The 24090-nt window shown below is 44.0% G+C and overlaps 1 protein-coding gene across 1 annotated transcript in view; it reads left to right on the forward strand.

Moving 5' to 3' along the window:
* Positions 1-4368: 4368 nt before the first annotated feature.
* LOC310992249 (A disintegrin and metalloproteinase with thrombospondin motifs 2-like) overlaps positions 4369-24090 on the forward strand; it is a gene marked incomplete at its 3' end in the record, with an annotated part of 106698 nt that continues 86976 nt past the window's right edge. Inside the window, exons 1-2 of the mRNA XM_083980268.1 lie at positions 4369-4518; positions 6360-6787. Coding sequence (XP_083836394.1) covers positions 4431-4518; positions 6360-6787 — 516 coding nt within the window. The 5' untranslated portion in view covers positions 4369-4430. The remainder of the gene's footprint in view (positions 4519-6359; positions 6788-24090) is intronic.

Consider the following 24090-nt stretch of genomic DNA (forward strand, 5'->3'; position numbering starts at 1 on the left):
TGCTCCATTTTGTTTAACATCTAGTTTTCCCTTTTTAAAGCCTGATGGCTTTTTCCATCTTCTGTAATCTGCAGTTTTACCGCTGTCATGTCTTCCCCTCTCTCTCTCTCTCTCTGCATCTTAGTGTCCCTGAAGGCTGTGGTGTGGATGGAGCTGCCTATAGGTGTTAATGTGTTCATAGTCAGGTTCAACAGTCAAATATAAACTTTAACACAGTTTTAACAGTAGTGGGAGGATGAAACATTTCCACGATTTCCACAGAAGACATTTTGGCTGTTAATAACTTAGGCTTGTCTTGGTCTCATAGATGTGTTGTACAGTAAACCCAGTGATTTATGTCCACTGTCAGTGCAGGAAGTAGTGGGATGTTCACAGATTGTGGTGAAATGTAAAGGTGTGGAGCTCAGGGTGAAGGGGAAATTTGCCATTGATGCATGCATGTCATGTCTCACGCCACTGTGGCTGTCAGCTCTTCTGCACTCATTTTTTAACCCCTTATGAAGCAGTTTCACTTCTCTAACCTTGGCCATTTTAGTTGGCACTGGCACATTTTTGTAGAAACAAGTTAAAAGCACTGGCTATTAAACATTTTGCAGCTGTTATTTTAAACACATATTAAAGGAAAACAATCACAACCTTGACATATTTTGATGATGACAAATTGTCGCAAATTGATTTAATTTGCAGGAGATATGGCGATACGCTTCAAAACAAGTCATAGCAGCAAGAGTGACGCACTGAACTGACGCAAGTTAAAATAAATGAAAGCACAAAAGCAATTACCTCCAGAATGGCTTCACCTCAACACTGCTGGCAGCCAAGTCCTGCATTGTGCTAAGCATTATTTTTTTGGGTGGACTGCAACAGCGGCGTCAGCCCTATAATGGTGGAGTGAGTGAGTGATCAAATTTCGGCTGTTGGTCAGCTGAATGCCACGTGACTGGACTGCATGTGAATACCATAGGCTTAGGGTTGCTCTGCTTGTTACAGGGAGTCACAGTGATGCCAGAGCTCCTGGCTGCTGCAAGATGGAGCACTTCCAGCTCACCTCCATTACAGCAATTGAACTACTTTCATTACATGCATTATCACTAAATTATCATTACATGCATCACTAAAGGAGGCAGTGGTCGCTATACAAAGAACAGGAGGGTGGGAGGGAGGGAGAGGGATTACTTTTAAAATAAAGAAACCAACAGATCTGAACTGCACGTAAACAACAGAAACACAGCACATGTCAGTGAATCAAAACAAGGCCTCCTACTAAAATACCATATGACCATATGTGTGAAACAGAGCGAACTAGAAATGAAGACCTGCCTCTAATAAGTTGAGGTAAATAACGGCCCTGGTGTGCATTAAAGGAATTACACTAGTTGAAAACTGTTGTTGATCCCAGATGGCGGCTGTGCCATGTGAGAGACAAAATAAGACGGATCATCTATCTCCTCTAACTTTCTTCCTCTGTGATCATTTTCTGTAAATATAACGGAGAATACAGAAACTCTTTGTCTTAAACTTATGTCTTTGGTGATATTTATTTCCCCCAGACGACATCATGGTTATGAAACCTGGATTTTAGCAGCTGAGCAGCAGCTTGGAAGTGAGTGCAGGTCAACATGTAGTCATAGGGAGCCACATTTCAGACACTTCTTCAAACTTTTTCTGTTGTTTTACAAAGTAAGAGAAACATAAATAAGAATCAGAGCAACAAAGATGTATCTGTATTACAATACAGATACCTGTAGGACATTATGTAATTTGGTCAAATCAGTTCCACAGCATTTCCACCTTCATCCTCAGTTGTGCACATTGACTTTCATACTGTATATTATGTGGTCCTCCTGACAAGTACTAAGTTTTGACCCAGTCCTGTTCCCGCTCGGCTAAGTGATTGTATTCTCGCTCTGCTCTCTGGAGCTTCTTGGAAAGGTTTAGTGGTGATGTGGCCGTTGAGAAATCCCTGGAGTTCCTGAGTCTGTGTTGACACCACAAGGTGAAACAATAAATACAAAGACACTGTTTGTGGCATCAGTCACTGGTTTCTGAAAGGATGGTTTTAAGCCTTAGTTTGGATTGCTTACTACAGTATTTACAGGAAGCAGAGGACTCCATTTTGGCCAGTGGCATTGTGGCTGAACGGAGAGGTGGGGTGAGCAGTCGGCAACCTGAATGTGATAAGCTGAGCGATCTGTTAATCAAAGCAAACAATCACTCAACCACATGTCTCTCAGTGTGTATTGATCATAGAGGGATGTGATATTTAATGGAAGTATAAGTACTTGTGGACGCAAGTGAACAGTCAGACTTGAGCTCTGCAGGGCTGTGTTTACAGCAGGGCTTTGAGCTGGCTGCATGCTAGCATACTCAGGATAGATAACATGATAATATGAGCCGCTGCAGCCAGGGGATAATGATCACATTAGAAACACAAAAGGGAAGTAACATGTGTAATTTCTACCTACTGATGTCAAAGCCACCAGTACAATTAATACTTGTTTAGCTACAAATTAACCATTTTGAGTTGCCTGTAGCTGCCAATATTTAGGCATACAAGCTATCTTTGAGTGTCTGAAAGTTTTCATCAACTGCTCTCTGGTTTCTGTGACTGACTGGACAGGATCTGAATCATCAGCATTAAACATTCTTAGCATTTCCCTCTATTGACTTTACTGAGGCTTTAATAGGCCAGTGTAAATGAACATCTGCTGCAGTAACTGATCAATTAATTAACTTAAAAACAATTATTACTCCGGCAATTGCTGTGTTTCAGTTCACACTATAGTTCAGACCACACAAAAACACTTAAAAGAACAAATATCTGCTGGTTCAAGCCTCTAAAACTGTTCTAATCGTAATTCTATATTCGTGGTTACATGGAGCACTTTAAAAATAAGTCCTAATTTTTCAGTATTTATAGATAAGATTCAATCTTATCTATAAATACTGAAAGATTTTAATGGGAAACAACATCAATGTTGTGTGGCTGTTGAGCTTTACATGAATAGATAAATCAAAAATGAAATGTCAGACCTATGAGGAACAGCTGCCTTTTAAAACTGACTCACTCTCATCTGTGCTTGGTTAAAGTAGTGAAACTGAGGGAGCACAGTCTGATCTGCCTCTGTCAGCGAGCGCCATTGTTCATCTAGTGACCCCACCTTACGATGCTGTTATAAGTGGACAGTCTTTCTGAGTTTGTCATTTTTTGGCATATGTCATTTTACCCTGTCATGCTGTGTTTTATTTTGCCTCTCTATTTCTTTGTGTTGCTTTGAAAATCCTAGTCAAAAGTGAAAATCAACAGATACCAAAGACTATAAATGAAGTCAAAGCTTTTTTTTTTTCCGAAGTAGACATACTGCTAATTTAGACTCAACAGATTCGCCTGAATATCAGATCTTATTACCTCAAAGGAAGATAGTTGTTTGTCGGTTGTTTTTTTTGTTCCGGTTGTTTTTTTTGTTCCTGTCATTGTTATATTTGCAAAATAGTCTGAAATTGATATTACTGTATTGTTTATATCAGTTGTTTATTATATGTCAATAAGTGTTTATAACAATAAGATTAGTAGTCAAGAGGGGGGTTACTGTTGTGCTAAATCAGGACAGTGCAGGTTAGAGCTTCAACAGGCTGTGAATTGAACCCCTGGGCCCTGCAAAGCTGCGTGTATTTCCCCTGGTGAGCCACACGGGGCGCTGCTGCTCAGCTATCTCAGGACGGGATATTCAAAGTTTATGCAGGGCTTGCAGCATGTACAGGGACCGGCGGAGAGTTGGACAGTGCTCATGATCCCTGAGTCCAAGTTGCAAAATACCACTTGTGCGGGCGCACCGCTCCTGAGGTGTGATTTAAGCAGCTTGTTGGTTAATTTCACTGCATCTCATGTCGACGCGAGCTGTCAGCAGGCCTGACAGTCAGTCAGTCAGTCAGCCAGGCAGTGAGTCCGCTGCACGGACAGCGCTCCCTGAAATATCCTCATCTCACACGGCCCAGACACACGGGGAGTGTGTGGGCGCCCGGTGCCCTGTGCGTGTGCGTGTGTGTGTGTGTGGCGCGCGCGCGTGTGGCTGTGTGTGTGTGCGTGTGTGTGTGTATTCGGGGAGTTGTCAGAGCACTAAGGCAAAGACTGGGGCGGGGGGTGGGGGGCACGCACAATGTGAGAGAAGAGTTGAGAGAAAGAGAGAGGAAAGAGAGAAGAGTTGAGTGAGAGTGTGTGAGTGGGAGAGAGAGAGAGAGAGTGAGAGAGAGAGAGAGAGAGAGAGAGAGAGAGAGGGGAGGAGAGCTCCGTCTCTCCCGGTGCACTTGGCAGTCTAGTTGCGGGCTGCTGTGCTGTTGCTGTCGTGGCGTGGCTGGTTGCGCCAGGCGGGGAACTTCACCACACTGGAGCCCGGAGTCCCACTCTCTCACCTGCGCAGTTCGGAGCTGCCATGGGTCTCTCGCCTGGATTTACTGTCCTAATTATTCTACCGGCCTTTCTGCTGCACACCAGCGGCCTTTACATCGCCAGTAGCGTTGGTACGTACAGCAACACAGTTTAACGTGGTCAGTGTTTATGTTGCTCTCCGTTATCTGCTGATCTCTTATCATCAGGGCTGCACGGGATCTTCATGCGCTCAGTGGAAGTGGAGCTCAGCGTAGCGGCAGAACACTGTCCGGGTCCCTCTTGCCTGTGTGTGCGTGTGTGTGTGTGTGTGTGTGTGTGTGTGTGTGTGTGTGTGTGTGTGTGTGTGTGTGTGTGTGTGTGTGTGTGTGTGTGTGTGTGTGTGTGTGTGTGTGTGTGTGTGTATGTGTGTGTAATTTCTGCCAGGCTTTTGCAGTTCTTGCAAACAACATAGGGACGCATTTGCAACTTCTGTACGTCCTGCTGTGGCGCTGGCAGGGACTTTCCGGAGGTCCCTCAGTAGTGCAGAAAGCAGTGTTGTGATGTTGCTCTCTCCCATCCAGGGGATAGGTGTTATCAGGGGTGTAGAGGGGGCATCAGATGCACTGCTTTACTGTCGGCTTTTTGCAGGGAAGTAGCCTAACAGTATCTGATTCGGCCGCTGTCGCACATATCGATCTGTCATAGGACGCTGGAGTCGGATGTCGGCTTATTGATCACACTATTATCAAATCATTCCTCCAACACGGGAGCTCAAGGAATATTAGTAACGTGTGCTTGGTTTTGTCAATCTGCAAACTTTATAAATTAGATATGATCGAGGGATAACCGTAATAATATTACCAAGTGCACCTGGAGACCACATGCAGTGTGATGGCATAACTGTGTGCTGGCGCTGCGATGACATTAAGTGGCCTTGGCTGTGTGTGTGTGTGTGTGTGTGTGTGCGCGCGTGTATGTATGTGGGGCATCTCTCAGGTCGCCTCCAAAATGCACCTGTGTTTCACAAGAGAAATGTCCTTTAATCCAAGCAAATGTCAGACGCATGGGTTGGTCTCTGAGTCAATTGAATGTGTGAATCTCCCACTGTTTTAATTAGCCTGTAGTTAAGATAGCCTATAATAACGATAATTACTAATGATAGTGCTGGTGACTGTGATGACAGGATAAACGACTGCAAAACACAGCCCATAGGGTGTATCATACTGAAATGCGCTTTATAAGAATGAATATTAATTTCAGTTGTCGGATCTTTTTTTTAAATTTATTTCTTTATTCATTTTAATTTTAATTCAGTCACCTTTGAGGTTAAATAAATCATTTCCCTCGGATCGAGCAGCCTGACAGTGAGAAAGCAGCGTGAGAAAGCCGCAATTAGCACCTTGATCTTGTACTGGCATTCCTGTTGACGGTGGAAGGGCACAGAAGGTGTCAGAGCGCAGCGCGCACTGCTGAGGCTGCCGTTTCCAAACGCGCACTGCCGAGCTCCGGGGTCGCCTCTGGGTTCATGGGTGGGGCTGTGCGTGTGTGTGCGCGCGTGTGCGTGTGTGTCTGTGTGTGCGGTTACTTTGCTTTTATGTCTTTTTTAAATTTATTGTTGTACTTTCTGTGAGGCAACTTGGAATGAGGAATAAATAATTCCATGACATGCTTGACATTTTTCTAATGCCTGCTTTTTCCTCCCACTTATTTTTTTCCATCCTCCCTTCACCCCCTACCCATGATACCTCATTTTCTCCACTGTTTATCCCTCATACTTCTCCCATGACGTCTCCTCCTCTTCCATTCTGTGGTTTCTTTTTCTTATCTTCTAATGTTTCTCCTTCTCACCCTTTCCAACATTTTCACATCTTACTCATCAAATAAAAATATTTCTCCTTTCTCTCACCTGCTCCTGCCTCATCTTCTCCACTCTGTTCTCACCCCCCCCCCCCCCCCCCCCCCCCCCAAAAAAAAAAAACTGCTCTGGTCTCAGACTCCCTGCAGCATGTCCTGGGGGAGTATGGACTGGTGAGGCCGATCAGTGTGGATGCAGAGGGCCGCTTCCTGTCGCACGCTGTCTCGGCCGTCCGCATGGCAGGAGGGCAGTCCCGTAGGCGCCGGAGGAGGGAGGTAGGAGGAGGCAATGATGAGTGGGAAGGACCAAGAGGGGTCGAGGAGGAGGACCAAGAGCCTGAGGCCCGTCAGGAAAGCCTTTACTACAATGTCACCGTCTTCGGCCGGGAGTTCCACCTGCGCCTGCATCACAATGCCAGGCTGGTGGCCCCCGGAGCCAAGATAGAGTGGCGTGATGACAGCGACAGCACCCGACACTCTGAGCCACTGCACGACGAATGCCTGTATGTGGGTGACATCACAGACGCACCAGGAGCCACCGTGGCGATCAGCAACTGTGACGGCCTGGTGAGTACACGACCTGTGTTAACTTTGCTTCTGTCTTTGTGACCTGTGTTCATTGAGTTTACTACAAAGTTGTTTGTGAATAGAGGGACACTGGAGAGCAGACGATGCATCGCTGAGTTTGCAGGGGAACCCTGTGTTTGAAATAGATATTGAGACACAACCAAAAGTGAAAGCAAGATATTTTCACCCCTTGACCCTGCCAGTGTCATCAGTGAGTCTCTCTGGTTGACCACATACCTCAGAGGTTGTCATGGGGTCAAACATATGATTTACACCACTGTTGATGTAACTGGTTGTTACATCAGGCTCGTCATGAGAAAAGCCAGGGTCATGTTTTCGCCCCTCTGTTTTCTGCCCCTAGTAATTTTCACAAAGGGTCGAAGCAATTATTAAAGAAATACGCTGATGTTTCACAGATAACCTCAGTATTTATGATGTCATCTCAGCACAGTGCTCTTAGAATAACCTTTAGCTGCTTTGTGTTGCTCTCTACGCACAGATAAAGAGGCACTTAACGAATAGCAGGCTGTGCAACACCAAGTGGAATTGAAACTGACACTGTAAAACATTTTGGTTGCACAACAGTTGCTCAAAGAGCCCAACTTGTAAATGCTTTTAATGGAGCTGACAATGAATTGAAGAGAAGGAAAAGAGATGGCAAGCAATTGGCGAATAGCTGTCGGCAAGGGAGCGAAGTAGACAGTGTGAAGACTGAGCACAAATACCTGCTCAGATGAGATGATGCAGAAAGACGGAGATCAGTGCCGGAGGAAGATGTGGACGGGGCAAACATGTTAGATAAGCTTCAGGGCAGCGGAGGGTGGGGGGGCATGTAAATAGGAGTGAAAATGGGCAAAGGATGTGTGCAGGGAATGCTAAGATTAGGAGGAGTTCCCCTCATTACAAAAAGTGTTCATTAGTCAGCCAGATCAGCCCACCACTGGAGCTGAGTAACAGCAACTGGATCCGTTTAGGGTTGAGGACACTGGGGACTGAGTGAGCAGCTGAGAGAGCAGGCAAGGAGCCAGGACAGCACAGGCCTGACATGCCCACTTAGCCTGACACCAGTCAGCAGCAACTTGCTGCTGCTTCTGTTACTGCTCACTTCACACTGTTATTGCAGGGCCTATTGGCAATATTTGGGGGCAAATTAGTCAATGTGTAGTTGGTTATTGATAACAGATAGCCAGTCAGTATTGATTTCTTTTTTGTTGAGTAGCTGACTGCACTGCCAGGCATGCCAGCGAAGGATAGGTTCATGTATTTTTCAAGTTTGTCACATGCAAGTGTCTATTAGAGCAGATTTTATTAACTATTACCATATCTCCTGTACTTGTCTCCCTAATCTTTCATTTTTAATACAAACCACACCAGCCATGTTTTCTGCAGGAAAGCACTCTTAATGCACCTAATGTAGTTTTTGACCACTAGCGATGCTGTTTGTATCATGCACACAAACCAGGTTGGACATGCGCATGCACTAGGAAGCAGGTGACAGTGCACGTTCTCATCAGTTTTACACTTCTCCACTAACTGGCAGTCAGTGGAGGTTAATGTAGAAAGACAGTATGTAATGCATGTATGTAAAACATAACGAAAACATTTATTTAGGAAAAACAAAAACATAAAAAAAGAAGAAGAAAAAGTAACACACCAAAAAGCTGTTTACTACTTGCCCAGTAAACAACACAAGTGCATTCTCAGCACAGAGCATCTTGCATGGCTAGTGTTGGAAGTTCTGCTACTCTGATGACACATGGAAGGTGGGTCAGCAGACGGGGACCGGGGACTGAAGCTGGACTCCGCTGTGTCACCTCGGCTGGCGCCAAGTGTCTGACTGACCAGGGGTTTCAGGTGTTTAAATCAAACAAAGCGCTTAATGATTCTATAGTGTCATCAGGGTTTCCCGCAGCGCTTTCTTGTTAAGGCGGCCGCCTTAACAAGAATGAGCTGCCGCCTAAACTAACGTCTTAAAAAAATTAAAATGTAGCGATATTCGCCGCCGCCGCCCCCCCCGTCGGACGAGCGCCTTCATTCATCTCCGCATCCTCTCACACACATACACGCCACAGAGAAGCACGCATGCATAACAGCAGCGCGCGTGGTGAAACTTCATACGGCGCGCCGAACCCCCCCCCCCCCCCCCCCCCCCCCCCCCCGGACGATCGATCGATCCGCTCGCGCACCCCTCCCCCCCCCGCCAACAGGACAGACACCACCTTAACTAACACATTTTCTGGGGGAAACACTGGTGTCATAGATGGTAATTGGTTTAGTTTGGGAAGTGGCAGTGGTTTGGAGCTGGAGTAGTAGGAAGTCAAAGCAGCTCATTTAAAACAATGGGAGAATTGAGCATGAACGAGTTCGGTTTTTGTCACAGTGAACTATGAACTATGAAATAAATTGTGAACTATAAACATGAACAAGTTCATTTTAATCTGTGTAAACTGAACTTTGAGCTAGCTCTTGTGAAGTGTGAACTTGCACAACACTGATCACATTAGCGCTGTCCACTTATATTTAATTTGTTTCTCTCTGCCCTTGAACAACTCATGTCATTGCTAATCAATTCTTAAAACCTCCTCATGCATGCCAAGAAATACAGCCAAGTTCTGTCAGATGCTGCTTAGCTCTGCCCAAATCTGCCTTTTTAAACCTTGCAGAGCCGCAGAGCCCAGCTCTGCCCTGCTGTGCCCCGCTGTGCCCTGCTGTGCCCACTTCCTCAGTGACCCAGACACCTGGTTAGGACCTCTTCTGCCCTGTGTTGCCATTTGCAGCCAAGAACATCTGGCTGGCTGTGATCCAGGGTGTGTGATGAGGGAAAGAATGGAGGGAGCCAAGAAAGGGGCAGATTGGGTTCAAATCAAACTACGAAAAAATAATATTAAACAGACAGAGGAGGCAAAAATGATGAGGGCAAAGGTTATAGATTTCAAGAAGTAACAAATGGCCAGAATAAACAGGAGAGGAAGAGGGCGCAGAGGGGAAAAGGAAAATCTTTGAATGGACAAATTACCTTTGGAGGGAATTGGATTTCTGTGCACAGAAGCTGTGATCAGCTGGTTAGTTCTATGGATGGTAGAGAGGAGGCAGTACACTGTACAGTATGAGAACAGGGGTGTGTGTGTTTGTGCATACATGGACACAGGGCAAAATAAATTAAACTGCAGCTGAGGCTCTGTGTTTGTCGGCTTGGAGTGCAGAATGGGGGACTACATGAATCAAACTAAATAAGAATTCATAATATTAGATTGTGCATATACCGGTACTGTACATGCATCTGAATACTTAATTTTGCATAGTTCTTAGTTCTTCCATTGTTTATATTCCAATGTTTATATTATTAAATGGTAATTAGTGTTTTGATCCTGCATTTGCTTTTCTTCTGGCAAAGGTATTTGATTTTGGTGAAAAATGCTGGTAAGTAAATACATCAGTATATGAACTTGTGTGTAAACAGCATCGCCTACTAGGCTTGGGCGGTATTACGGTAATACCGTATACTGCAGGTATTTAAAAATAGCAACGGTATCAGTTTCAATACCGTCATGAAAAAATGCAATGCACTTATACAGGAGATAAGGATTAAATATTAAATAAAAGTAATTTAATGTCTAAAATTAATTATATGTCCAGTAGCACCTATGTGTGGTTGAATTTTAAGTTAGTTTAATATGTTTTAGCCTACTTTTAAACACCCCCCCCCCCCCTCTCCGCTCTCCCGTCGGACACGTTCCTCATAGTCACTCTCACTCACACACACACACACATCACACAGCCAGATCGCTCTGCACACAGTTTATTAACTTGATTAGTTTCAAAAAGTCGGTCAGGTTTTACCGTTATGCCTGTTATTTCACCAATAAACACAGTAGATGAGCGTGAGTGACTGAGCTGCGGCAGGTGGGGTGGGGGGTCCGCGGCGTGGAGCGGTGCGGGACTCTGACTGCAGCGGGGACTATCGTGTCTCTGCTCCGTGACACTGTGAGACTGACCGCCGGTGAGCCTGTGGGACGGGTCCCGCTAATCGTTGAAAACAGCAGTGATACGTCTCCAAACCAGAAACTTGGAAAAAGTCGCTCTTGACAAGAAAAAAAAAAAAAAAGGGACCGGACCTGCCGTGCCGTGTAAAAAAAACAAAACAAAACTGACAGCGAGTGCGTGTCATGACTTCCTGTATCTGGCCCTTCAAAATAAAAGCCCTATAGCCTTTCATATACAGTTCGGTCATATTGATTTTGACTTAATTTTGACAAGACAGGGCTCCAAATGTTTGTTTTTTTTTCCTGCCACCAATCGACCAATGAGATTTTGGTCTGCTAATGTTTAGCCCTAGTATTCAGTTTCTGAATGGTGAATACACAAGCCAATGTTTGGTAATGCCACTTACGTCATCATTTTTAATTAGTCACGGTAATACCGTATACCGTGGTAAAATGTGGAGGAAGTTTGACGGTATCAAAATGTGGATACCGCCCAAGCCTATCGCCTACACCTTTTGCTCAGGGATGTGGAGTACGGTATGTTTGCTGTTAGGGCCTGTTTTGGGGGATTTTGTCATATTCATGTCACTGTGACTTCTTGAGAATTTTGATTGTCAGCTGAGCTCTTATTCCGAATGAACCATATGGATGGTACTGGATGGAAATAGAACAAGAGTTACAAAATGACTGCTGTTTCACTTTTCCGTGATGAATAAATTTGTCATTGTGAGAAACTCAAGTAGTTAAGTGAGGATTGTTGCACCAAACACAGTGTGCTCACACTGTCTGAGAGCAACACTGTCAAATTCTCAGCCAGACATGCACACGTTTTAATTTTCACATCTTGCTCATATAAATCAGGGCCAATGGTGCTTCTTGGTTAGTCTTGTTTTCTTGAGGTTCTCACTGTTAAGCTCCTCCCTCATGCAGTTATGATTTAGGAAGATGAAGTGGTTTTATCTGTGAAGTAGCCAAAAGTACAGAGGGAAGATGAGATTTGTCGAAAGCGATTAGTATTATATGTATATGACCAGTTCTAAAGTTTGAATGCTCAGCATGCACCAATGTGACCCAGCAAAAGTTTAAAAGGAGATTCTGGGAAAGAAAGAGATGAATCTTGAATATAGACAAAGGGTGATGGAGTAAAGGATTTTAAAGCAGAAGTAAGTGATCCGGTCGTTTTGGCTAACTTCTTGTCAGCTGATGGAGTTAGCAGTCCCCGCCCTCGTCCCTACGTCACCACATTCACGCGCATCCCTTGGCTGCACACACAGAGAGGACCGCCCCTTTATGCCGTTCTCTCTCCTCATTGGATAAAGGTTGTAGGATACAAGGAAAGTTTTCTCCTCGGCTTACAGCAGAGCAGAGTGACTGACAGACCTGTGTTTCAGACCAAACACTCTATGTAAGTGATTGCTGTTGGAAGATATGACTATTTAAGACTTATATTAACACAAATATTCCGCTTACTTCTGCTTTAAGTCCGCTACCAGGAAATATTTAACTCCAAAACATCCTCTCGATTTTCTAATCTTGATTAATAATAATAATTGTTAGAATAAACATAGTGTTGTAGAATGAAGTGCTGCACATCCACCTAAATGTGTAGTGTGAGACTACACATAGATACACAGCACCTGAGATAATCAGCAGGTTCTGACAAAAGGGGAGGCAGCTTCAGGTTACCGTGAGAACAGAGGGTCACGCAGGACCGTGGAGCCAATAGAAGTGCACGTAGGCCAGAAATGAGATCCAGCTGGGTGAGAAATGATCTTCATGTCTCAAGAGTTTGTAACAGAGGAAATGTGTTACCTGTCATCTTGGGGTTTACTCCTTAAAATCCAGGTGGATGCACACCTGGATGACAATAGCCATGTTCCCACAGCTGTGATGTAGATTGTACACCTTCACACATGCATGCAGTAAACACACTGCACACCTTTGCTCTGTAGGAAACATGTGTTCCAGTACACGTGATTACATCTAGAGTATAGCCGGTCAGATGCGCAGAGAAAAAGGCAGCAACAGACAGCAGCCAGCAGCAAAGTTCCCCTGAACCATCTTTTACCTCACTGCATGACAAAAACCTGTGGACACGTTTCTCCTATTGTCTCCACCCCTCGCTTCTCTTGCTCTTTTCTCTCGCTCTCTCTCTGTCTCGTGTTTCTTGGCCAGCAGCGGTAGCAGCAAGCAGGAGAGCTCTCCTAATGATGGTATTAAAAGAGTCAGGAAAATGACAGAGAAAGAGAAAGAAAAAGAATGTGGCAGACAGCTTTTTGCTCCCCAACACCCACAGATTCAGAGCTCCGGCAAAAAAAGAAAGAGACAGCAAGAGACAGTGTTCCTTTAGTGAGCAGTCTTTGTCTGTTTTTAGCAGCAGCTCTGCTCCCAAGCGTTGATCAGACAAGTGGTGTTGAGGGTTGAGGGTATTGCCCGCTGCCTATATAGGAAAAAAAAAAAAGTTTAGAGCTAAGGAGTTAGATGTACATACTAACCAGGTGATATTTTATGCTCACTGTTTGTATAGTACCGGCTGTGTCTTTTGTTGGCAGATAATTAGCCTCCAATGCTGTACAGGTGTTGCCCTTTGTATATTCTCATACACCATATTTATGTATGGCAGTGTGCTTCACTCTGTTCATGTGTGTTATTAGTGCACAGCAGGAACGCTGGAAGGCAGCTGTGTTATTTTGGTGCTTTCATTGAAAATACTCAGACATCAACAGCAAAGAGAAATGCTAAAAACACTGACAGGTGTTTTATTCATCTCCTTTTCTGTGGGTCGGTGCTCAGAGATGGCACCTTCTTTGCAAAATAAAAATGATCTTCAGTACAAAATATTCAATACTAATTGAAAATATAATGATGTTAATTTATTAGAGCTTCAATCAGAAACGTTGTAAAGTTACTCATCATAACAAGGCCATAAAACTGAGACACACACACACACACACACACACACACACACACACACACACACACACACACTGAGCTCTGTGCCAGTAGAAAGCTTAATCATGTGTGAGTGTGTTGACAGAGGGGCAGGCCAATCACAATAATAGCCCCAGTACTATGCTAAATGCCAGCGACACGGATGCTTGCGCCAGCCATGCCCCTAGAATATGCTCAGTCATTACCTCGACATTAGGAGTCAATAGAGGAGGCAGCCCTGGGCTGAGCCAACCCATCCATCCATCCAGCCAGCCCAGCAGTTAAGCTTGGTCAGGCGTGGCAGATCACTGGGCCCTACAGTGTGTTATTCCACCCCAGGTCACACGATAAGCAGCTCTCAACTGTAATCAGCTCAAATTGAAATGATGACATCAATTACAGCGCGGCGCACAGCTGTTATTGACCCCAGCCCTCGCTGGCTGTATAGAGTAGGAAGTGGAGTGGGGTGAGGGTGGTGGAGTGCCTGCAGGAACTGCAGGGCTGGAGGGAGGGCCAGGTGTGGAGAGCCCAGACTGCTGAGGCATGAATGGAGAGACAGGCGGCGAGAGAGGGAGTAACGTGTTCTCAGTATCTGATTGCAGGTTCCACCCTGCACTGTAGCTCCACTCAAACACACAATTACTCAATCTAGAGCTATTATCAGACAGAGAGAGAAATAGAGGAAGAGCAGGGGAGAGGGAGAGAGTCAGAGGGAGAACAGACCCATTCTGAGGAACGCTGCACGGAGCAAAAGAGTGCTTTTACCAGAGCTGTGATTACTGCCTCTCACTCAGTGCACTTAACCAGCTCCCTTGCCTCTCCTTCCTCTTATTCTCTGTCATTCACAGAGTGCTGGCTCAGAGCACACAGTTTGTTTGAGTGGCTGAAATAACAGGATTCACGTGAGAGAAAGAAAAGCAGTGGAACTCCAATGATTATAGGGAAACACCTCTGTGATGTCACGATTACAGCAGGTGATTTAGAGCTGATAACTGAACCCAGCTGAAGCACAGCAGTGATGGAGGTACGCCTGTCTCTGTGATGTCACAATGTGCCTCGGGTTCTGAGATGTAGATTCTAAAATTGGGCCAGTCACTTGTGCACGTGACTCAACTTTCATCCAAGTGTTTTGGTGAGTGCGGCGTCTTTCCAGGAGGGAAAGTGAAGTCCTCTGAGAAGTGCAGACTGCCTGGTAATGTATGAATACAGGAAAAGACAATATGCTTGTCTGTGCTGAGCTAATGTGTAGTGTGTTTTCCATGTGCAGTGGCGTTCACTTTAAGGCAAACATGATGTGGCTCTAGGCTGCTGTGTCATTTTAAAGAAGAAGGGATCACAGTAAGTGTAGCAACTGTGGCAAAACAGAACAGTATCATTGTAAATGGATTATATTACAGATTCAATAGATAAAATAGACCAGGCTGGACATTTTTTTCTTGTCTGCTAGACAGCCACCACCATTGTGCCTGTCAGTCAGTCTGTCAGTCATCCTGCCAGGCCGCAGGGCTGTGCAGCCAACTGATCGATGCTAGCCACATCAGCAGTTCTTTAATGCCGCGTTTCCATACGTGGTACCAGCTCGGCTCGACTCGACTCTATGCCTCTGGAGTGTGTAAAGAGGTGCTAAAAGCATGCATGGATATCTACATGCCTAAAAGCTGTTTTAATTCCCGCTGTAGGACTGTTAATATGTCACTTTATTAAGTTTTAATATTTTTTCAGACAAGAAAGTAATCATTTAGATCCCCAATATTTGGGCAGTTTATTCAAGTAAAACCTTTTGGACATTTGCTCCGACGTGGACATGGACCTCTAGGATGGTACCTGGTTCCAAAGCTGAGTCAAGCTGGTACCAGGTAGTGGAAACGCAGCATAACTGGCCTCAGCAGCTTCTGTGGAGGATGTTGGAAACAGAACGAGACATCGTCATCATCAGCATGTCCCGGTGCCTTAACAAACCTGGTCCACGCCTCCTACGGCCACGCTGTTTTACCTCCCAGTCACCGCACAGGTGGCGTTGTACTCTTAAAGATTCTACTCGTCTGGAAGCCCCCCCCCCACATGATCTTCACAAACAAAACAGAACATGAGAGAGAAGGAGAGACAGAAAAGATGCAGGTTAGGTGGCAGAAAAGGAGAGGGAGGGAGGCAGAGAGCGGTGGAATCTTAATGTGCCCAAACCTGAATAAGAAAAGCAGCAACATCATAAACACCAGCACCTGCTCAGTGCTGAAACTTTTTTTTTGATAAGCTTGAAGAATTTGCTTTTTATTTTCTCTTCGTCTAAGCTAAAGTCACTCTTCTGCCTCTAGAAGTGGGTACACTCCTCTGCTAGTTGTCTTCACTGCATCAGTGCGAACCAGAAACCCCTCTTCACTCCAAAATTGTTTGTGCATTTTGCCCTAATTAGTTGTATTTGTTCTTCCTTTGGGTTGAATTGTTTAGCTGTCTTGTTTGAATGTTCTGTTTACATGTTCCTTAATGGAGCAGAGCCTGTCTGTCTGCATGCGGTGTCTATGGTTGAAAATCATTTTGCTCGGTGCTCACTCAGTGCAGCAGGGAGCTACGCGGCAAGAATCGCACCTCATAGCAGAAACTCACACCCTCCTCATCTTACTAAGGCTGCCTGTTTTTGTTTTCTGCAATAGAGAAATAATCACTTTTTCTTTCCCTGTGTATTATGTTTGGGGGTTTTTGCCAGTGCAGAAGGACCTCGGGAATTGTTAGTGTACCAGCATATGTAATATATTATATAATAATATATTGTATTCTAATATAACTGACTCTGTGGGGGCTAGAGTGAAGCAGCAGAAACAAAGAAACACATCTAGTGCTTTGATCACTGTGACTGATCATCTGCCAGTGTGTACAAGGAAAGCTTTGGATACTGCCTTACAATTATATAATCTGTTTGCCAAGATGTAACGAAGACTTTGAGATGACCTTGTCCACGTATGTCTCTGTGACAGGTTGAGTTACTGTGGAGTTGGGCTTCCAAGGTGTGCTGGGTGTATGAGTCAGGGACAGGGCCAAGCTCCTCACCAACACACATTACAGTGGGGCGATGAAGTTAGAAATTAATGCTTGGCGATGTGGCACAAAATAAATCTGTAATTAGAAGATGTTTAAATTGAGAAAAAATCCTGTCAGTCCAAATCCCTTTAGTGTGAAATATTTACACCTTGCATCTTAGGTCAGTTAAATGCATCAGTTAGAATCCCTAATTTTATGACGACACCCATAGCACCGTCTTTTCTAAATGTATTTGTGTTGTGTGGTGGGTGGCACATAGTAATGCAGGGCTTTGCTGCTTCTTCTGGGGGATACGTCTAATTACTGATGAAAGCACAGGTGTCTTGATTCCATGTGCATTATTATTAGCCTGTCAGTTTTCATGTAATTGACTTATTTTGTGGTATATCCCATCCGTACATCTGTTTAATTTCAGACATTATATTGCTCATTGCACTGCATGGTTAAATTGTGGCCTTTTTGGGTAGGGGGATGTATAATATAATGCTATGTGAAAGTGTCTAAATTCAATATTGAAACATTTATGTGGTCTTAATGTTACTGTATATTGCCCAGGATATTTTGCAAGTGTAAGATTCAAGCCTTCCTATCGTTTGTGCTCTTCTGAAGTGCCCTTGAGCAAAGTCTCTCACCTGGTCCAGTCAGCTGCTTGTAGCCGGCCCTGACCTCTGACCTTAGCAGGAAGAGAAAAGGGGTAAATAAAGAGGGATGTTGTTTGTAAGCTCTTTTCCTACTGCGCTCTGTATGTTTGTGGATTTGTGTCAGTGCTACACTGAGATATCTCAGTTTATGTCAGGGGTGTGTGTGTGTGTGTGTGTGTGTGTGTCTCAGTGTGTGTGAGTGTAGATAGGAACAAAGGAGCAAAAGATAAATGATGAAATCACCCTGCTGTCAGACTTTGTCTATTATTGGTTATGTTTATGGCCAGAGCCAAAACTGTGCATCCTTATATCTGCTTTACACACACACATACACACACACGCATGCACACACAGCTTCTCTCACTCTTGCCATGATTGACAGCATCACTTGCAACACAAAGGGAAATGACTTTTTTTCTCACAAGCTAATCCTTTGCCTCTCTCTTTTACACACACACTGACACTCAGACGCAGACACATCGGGGAGAAGGGACTTATTGTCAGGTTGTGCTCTATCTCCACAGTTCATTTCTAATCCCTTTTCTCCCTTTCTTTGCCGTCTCCCGACTGCCACCCACTCCCCTACACACACACACAGCCACCGTATAGTAGCTCTGTCCCGAGACTGAGGTCCGCCACACAAGTGCCCATTGTGGCTAAATCAGGGAGACTGGCAACGTGGTGAGGAATGAGATACAATTGAAATGAGGCACACTGGAGAGAAGAGACTAATGGAGGAATAGAACAGGAGGGGATGTTCTTTTTTTCCTCTGCTTTATGCTCTAGTTGTCCTCTCTTCTCCTCTCCCAGCAGCAGGTTGTATGCTTGCAGGGCGGGTGTGGCTCCAGCTGACTCTGATGCGATGTGACAGGACCCTCCTCTCTGTCCTTTTTGCTGGTGTGTGACAGCATGAAGCTGCCATCCACCTCCGTCTCTTTCCCATCCTGTCTCTTCATCTCTATCACCAGTTTAGGGGGGGAAAGAAAAGAAAAAAAATTCATGGGCTGGCTTTGGTGCCCTTCCTCTCAAACTGCCTCTTGGCAAGGTGTGTGCGTGTGTGCAGGTTTCCCTGTGTAACTGAGCATGACTTACCACAGTATTTGTGGCCACAACAAAACATGACAATACAAAAAAATAAAGAATAATGATTTTGAAATTTCTGGGATGTATGTTTTCCTGTTGCGAGCAGGATGAGCTCCCACTCAGCTCTTCTGTAGCTGCGTTGGCCTGTTTCCACAGCCACTCCACACAAAATGAAGCTTCTGCCTGGTCAAAGAACTTATCAGTTTAGAGTTGGTCACAACAGTCGGTCAGCTTTCTGCTGTGTATAGCATGTTAAAGACCAATAAGTTTTTCCAATGAAACAACTATCTGTGATTTTTAAAATGTATGTCCATGTGGCTGTGTTTGTTGTATTGGGGCCAAATGAAACGTGGAGTGAAGTGAGCCCCATGCAGCCAGCTGTCAGATGTAATGGCACCACTCACTGTGTTCATGCACTTGTACTGAAGTTCCAAGTGTTGTGTTATGTGTCAGGGTTTATTGGTTTTTACTTTTTACAAGCAGCCATTGAAGAGTGGATATTAATTACTATAGGTCTCTCTCAGTCTGCAGTGTTACAAGCTGCTTGTTTTAGTGGAAAGTTATGTGCATGGAGAAGAAATGTCCTAAATGACTTAATGAGTTAATGTTTCATAGTGTCATAATATGACTCAACACGATCAACTCTAAAATTACCTAAGCCTACAAACGTTTCGTGGCATTCAGTATTACTCACACCGTCCTCGTTGTAGTTAGTGTTACTAGTGTTACTGTGGGTTGTCACTGGCAGCCAAACTGGTCAAATTAGAAACCAGAGTCGTTTGATAATTTCCACTGATGAAGGTGACCAAATATTTTATATATATTTTTTACATACAGATAAGATACAAAGGGTGGTTTAATAAAGGTTTAATGTTAGTTCAACATACCAGCCTCTGTCCACATGTGCAGTGTGTCAGTGTGTGTGGATGGGAGCAGAGGTATCGCTGACAGAGGGAGAGGAAGGTGTGCAGGTCAGGTTGACGTCTCCCACTGAAGCACTGTGCGTCTTTTTCTTGCTGCTTCTCACTCCTCCACTGCCCATCCATCTTTATCTCTCTTTTGTCCTCTCTGTGCCCCCCCCCCCCCCCCCCCCTCTCTCTCTCTCTCTCACACACACACACACACACACACAGCAACTACAGTGCATAGAGGTCAAAGCCCCGGCTGAGCCACAAGCTGTTGTTGCCTTACACTGACTGCTCTACCTGCTAATATGACCAGTGAGTCCAGTTTATCGTGTTACTCTCAAGGTCTGCATTAGGAAGATCTCACAAGCGTGCACGCACACACGCACACGCACACACACATGCACGCACACAAACACACAGCTCCAATGGAAAGAAAACACACAGGACTGGCTATTTAGACTGACATTCATCATTTTTTGTACTAAGGTGAAAACCCAACATCCTGATTTGTTTTATGCTGATGAAATCTTCAGTGTTGAGCAATCACTGTTGTTTATTCATTCCACTCCCACAGATAAAATGGTAATGAGTGTTTGTGCTCTAAAATAGAAGTACATTTTGTACAAAAAAGTATTACGTACAGTACTGTACAACGTACAGTAGCCTATGTATCACTCAGACACACAACAGATGCTCACATTTTGATCCATGATACGGAAAATAATTTGTCCCAGTTCAGACTTGTGTAAAATTCACTGAAGTAATAACTCAGTGGGACCTTATCCAACACAGACTGTGAAATCATGCCCTCAATGGCGCCTTATAATCATACGATTGTTTATACTTCATTTACGATTCAATCACTTGGGATGCAAAAAATAGGGCTGGAAAAATGACTTGCCAGAGAAGGAGGTGTAGCTGTAATTAATATACTCCTCTGGCAAATTCTGATCTACCATTTTTTTCCCTCTGAAAGCACGTTCAGGTTATTGTTTGTTGATTTGTTTGTTTGTTAATGAAGAGTGGGTTTGTAGGTGGTAGTGGTCTTTTCTGTGCGTGTTTGGCAGTGGCCCCCTCTGCTTGTGTTCTTCTACTTATTTCAAACAAACCGCCCCTCGCTGCTTTCCTGTGTGCCAGAGGATTTTCACTCAACGTGAAAGCTTTGACCAACTGCCTACTGGTAAAAAAACAAAAAAAAAACAGGAGTAAAATGGACAAGTGTTTATATTCTGTTTCATTGAATAAACGCTTATTCATTTTCTAAATGGCTGTTGGTTTTGGGAGAAATGCGGCAGCGAGGATCTTTGACTGCGTTCGTTTGCTCTCATTCTCCTGCTGGACGTTACTGTTGTCTTTTTGAGGCAGCTAGCTGTTTTGAAAGGCTCATCTCTCAGTGTCTACAGGAGAAGGGGGCGGGGGAGGGGGGAGAGTGGGGGGTAATTTGGTTAGGGGAGGTAACTATGAGATATGGTGGAGAGGAAGGCAGGCTTTTTGACACAACCACTCGCTGGTGCTGTGCTGTGATGTATAATGGCAATACGAGTGAGCTCGCAGAGAGCAGAATGGCCTGCACAAACCGCACACACACACACACACAACAAATTGCACACAAATTGAACCTATAGGCTTTCCTTCTACGATATGAACTACCAGGCACAAGCCCTTCTGTGTTCTCAGGATTAAGGTGTCTGTTTGATCTCAGTCAAAGTATTACATGAAAAAGAATAATGTGGGGGACGTCTCTACTCTCTCTCTCTGAAATTGTATAAAATCATTTTCCACTAGGAGCTCAAGTCATTTTTCCTCTCTCTCTCAGAATATGATAGTTTAAGTGGCTTTTGCTGAAGCTTCGGCCAGCAACGCGCACCTCAGAGCAGATAGAGAAAGGGGCTGATTTCCTCCCAGACGATGTGATTGTGTAAAACTGACTCTGCTTCCAGGCCCCAGTAATTGGGGGCAATAGAGGAGCCTGGTGTTTCCCCTGTTGATGAAATCCCTGGTTTGGCTCAGACGGGTGTGAATTACAGTGTCTACTGTATTCCTCAGCTCAGGAAAAGGATGATGCACATGTGTGTCAGTGTGTGTGTGCATGTGCAGGAGAGATAGAACGAGTCTTAGGGTGTTTATGGGTGCACAGGCACATATTTATTTGTTTGAAAGTGGTGGGATTCCCCGGTGATTGTCAGTTTGATAGCTTGCCTTGTCTTTTATTTTTCTGCTGGTGAGTTTTCTCTGAGGAGACTCTGTATAAATTTTTTTTTTTTTTTTTTTTTTTTTCTTCTTCATGTGTGACTGAATGTGTGCACAAGTGAATAATGCTGTAGATGGGCAGACGGGCTTTGGAATCGACTGCATATCTGGGATTAGAGATATCTGTTTCAACCTGATATGTTGTATTAACAAGAGCCTGCGGATCAGATGTTGGAACGGTGACGGCGTGTAGATGTGTCAACGTTTTAATTGGCACCCACAAATGTATGTAGTGCAACATAGACTCATGTATGCGTTTGTGCGCACGCCGCCCGAGGCTACATCCTTAGCTCTCCTCTCCTGTCCCCTGTGCGAGCTCTCATACGGACATAGTATTTCAACTGCAAGGTGGAATCTCACACTCTTTTTAATGAGGTGACATTTAACCAGGCAACATTGCACTGAATAACAAAACACACATTTTTAAAGCTTTATTTGCATCAAATCTAATATAAACACTGATGAGAGTAAACTACTTGTTTGCAAAGATTGTATTAAAGAGTAAACACCTCATCTCTGCATGCATTTTAAACGATTTAATAAAAGTACTGCTACACAATACGATTTAATTAAACCTAATAAAATCTGCAATGAGCAATGATCTTATTATGCTCAATTTATGTTTGAACTGTATGTCTGACTTAAATGCATGTCTCCCACTGTCATCCAGGGCAATGAGTGGAAATGGAGGCGGTGTACATAACAAGACAACTCCATGCCTGCTCATATTAGCAGGTTGTTGTGAGACATATGGAGCCTGTTGCCGAAGGTGCATTCAGTTGTTGCCTTTACAGCTTTACAGCTATATGAATGAAGTGATTTTTAATCTAATGTGAGCACAGTGTGAAGCATCTGTAGGAATTTATCTGTGCAAGTCCGGTGTTCTGAAGTGATATTGTACGGTTTTTGCATCTAGTGAATCTGAACAACATTGAGCATTCAAGCAAAAATGTTTATCTCTGTTAAAGAAAATGCTCTTTACGTACCTGACCATCAACTGTCCATCTATAGACTCACTACATTTCTCCACAAACCCACACTCCTGTAACACTAAGACAGTAGAGGATAGACACAGTCCTCGCTGCGAGAATATTTGACCTTCTTTAGTAAGTTTGGAGTCACATTTCTTTCTTGACATTCTCCGTGGGTGTTTGTAGAATGGGACATAAAGCCGTGTTTTGCATCTTTGTACTATTTTACCTCATAGATTTTCTTCAATGTGTCTTTATTCACGTTGGACAAATAATTGTCACAAACAACACTCGCTGAAAAAAGCCCTATGTCCATGTAGTAATGTGGAAAATAAAACATGAAACCTTCCTGTGAATTAGACAGGGAGATACAGTATACAACCATATTGAAAACATATAAACGACAACATGTAAATTGCATATTATAAACAGATGGAAGTGCTATAGGATATGATGTAAAATACACACATGTACTCACACACACGGCTCAGAGAGGCTTTGACAGCTGCGTGTAATTCTCACTTGCAGGAATGCATATCACCTTACAATTATGATGTGAGAAAAAAAAAGTCATTGTCATTGCATTGTATTTGTGTGGGGTGGATGTATTGTATGCGTGAGTTTATTTTGGTGTAAATGCCTGGCAAATATAGTGTGTGTGCCGGTGTGCGATTGATGGTTTAGAAAGGTCCAATGATAAAACACACACACACACACATAAAAAAAAAAAAAAAAAATAAAAATCTCCGTTACTTTCTTTGACTTTATTTAACGTCCATCAGATTGAAAGACCCAAATATTCCAAGTGTTTTTGATACCTGAGAAGAACAGCAATCTATCTCTCTCTCTCTCTCTCTCTCTCTCTCTCTCTCTCTCTCTCTCTCTCTCTCTCTCTCTCTCTCTCTCTCTCTCTCTCTCACTCTCTCTCACACACACACACCTCTCCAAGCAGAGAGAGTGAGGCTTGAAGCATGCCTGGGAATATTCTTTCTCAATTTGTATGTGAGTGCTGTGGATGCACGGGTGCTGGCGGAGGCCCTCCTTTGTCATGGAAACACCAATTTTTAATCTTGGGTCCTTAAGCCAATGAATTCAAGCCTCTCACATCAGCTAGCTAACTAACTCGTCACTGACTAATGCATGCACCCTGGTATAATGACGCGCCTGAAATGTCTTGTCAGATCCGGGCACACACAAGCTTTATTGAAATCAGATGTGTGTAAAAAGGCAGAATAAGATGAGCTGAAGTGCATAGGCTCAAACAACACCTGGGCTGTTAATAACATGTGGCCGGATTAGTGTTGTGACAAAGTCAGCAAGCTGGTAACTGTTAAAGCCAAGGTGTTAACTGATCCTGGGAAAGGAATGATACATTCTTCACAACATATACAAAAAAAAAAAAAAACTAAGTTGTGATGCACAGTGGAAGGATTAGCATAATGTCTGCACATTTGACATACTGAAGTTTGAAGTTTATTTAATCATTAAGATCAGTGAAACCTC

This window comes from Trachurus trachurus (genome assembly GCF_905171665.1).
Source record: "Trachurus trachurus genome assembly, chromosome: 10".
In the NCBI taxonomy this organism is placed as follows: Eukaryota; Metazoa; Chordata; class Actinopteri; order Carangiformes; family Carangidae; genus Trachurus; species Trachurus trachurus.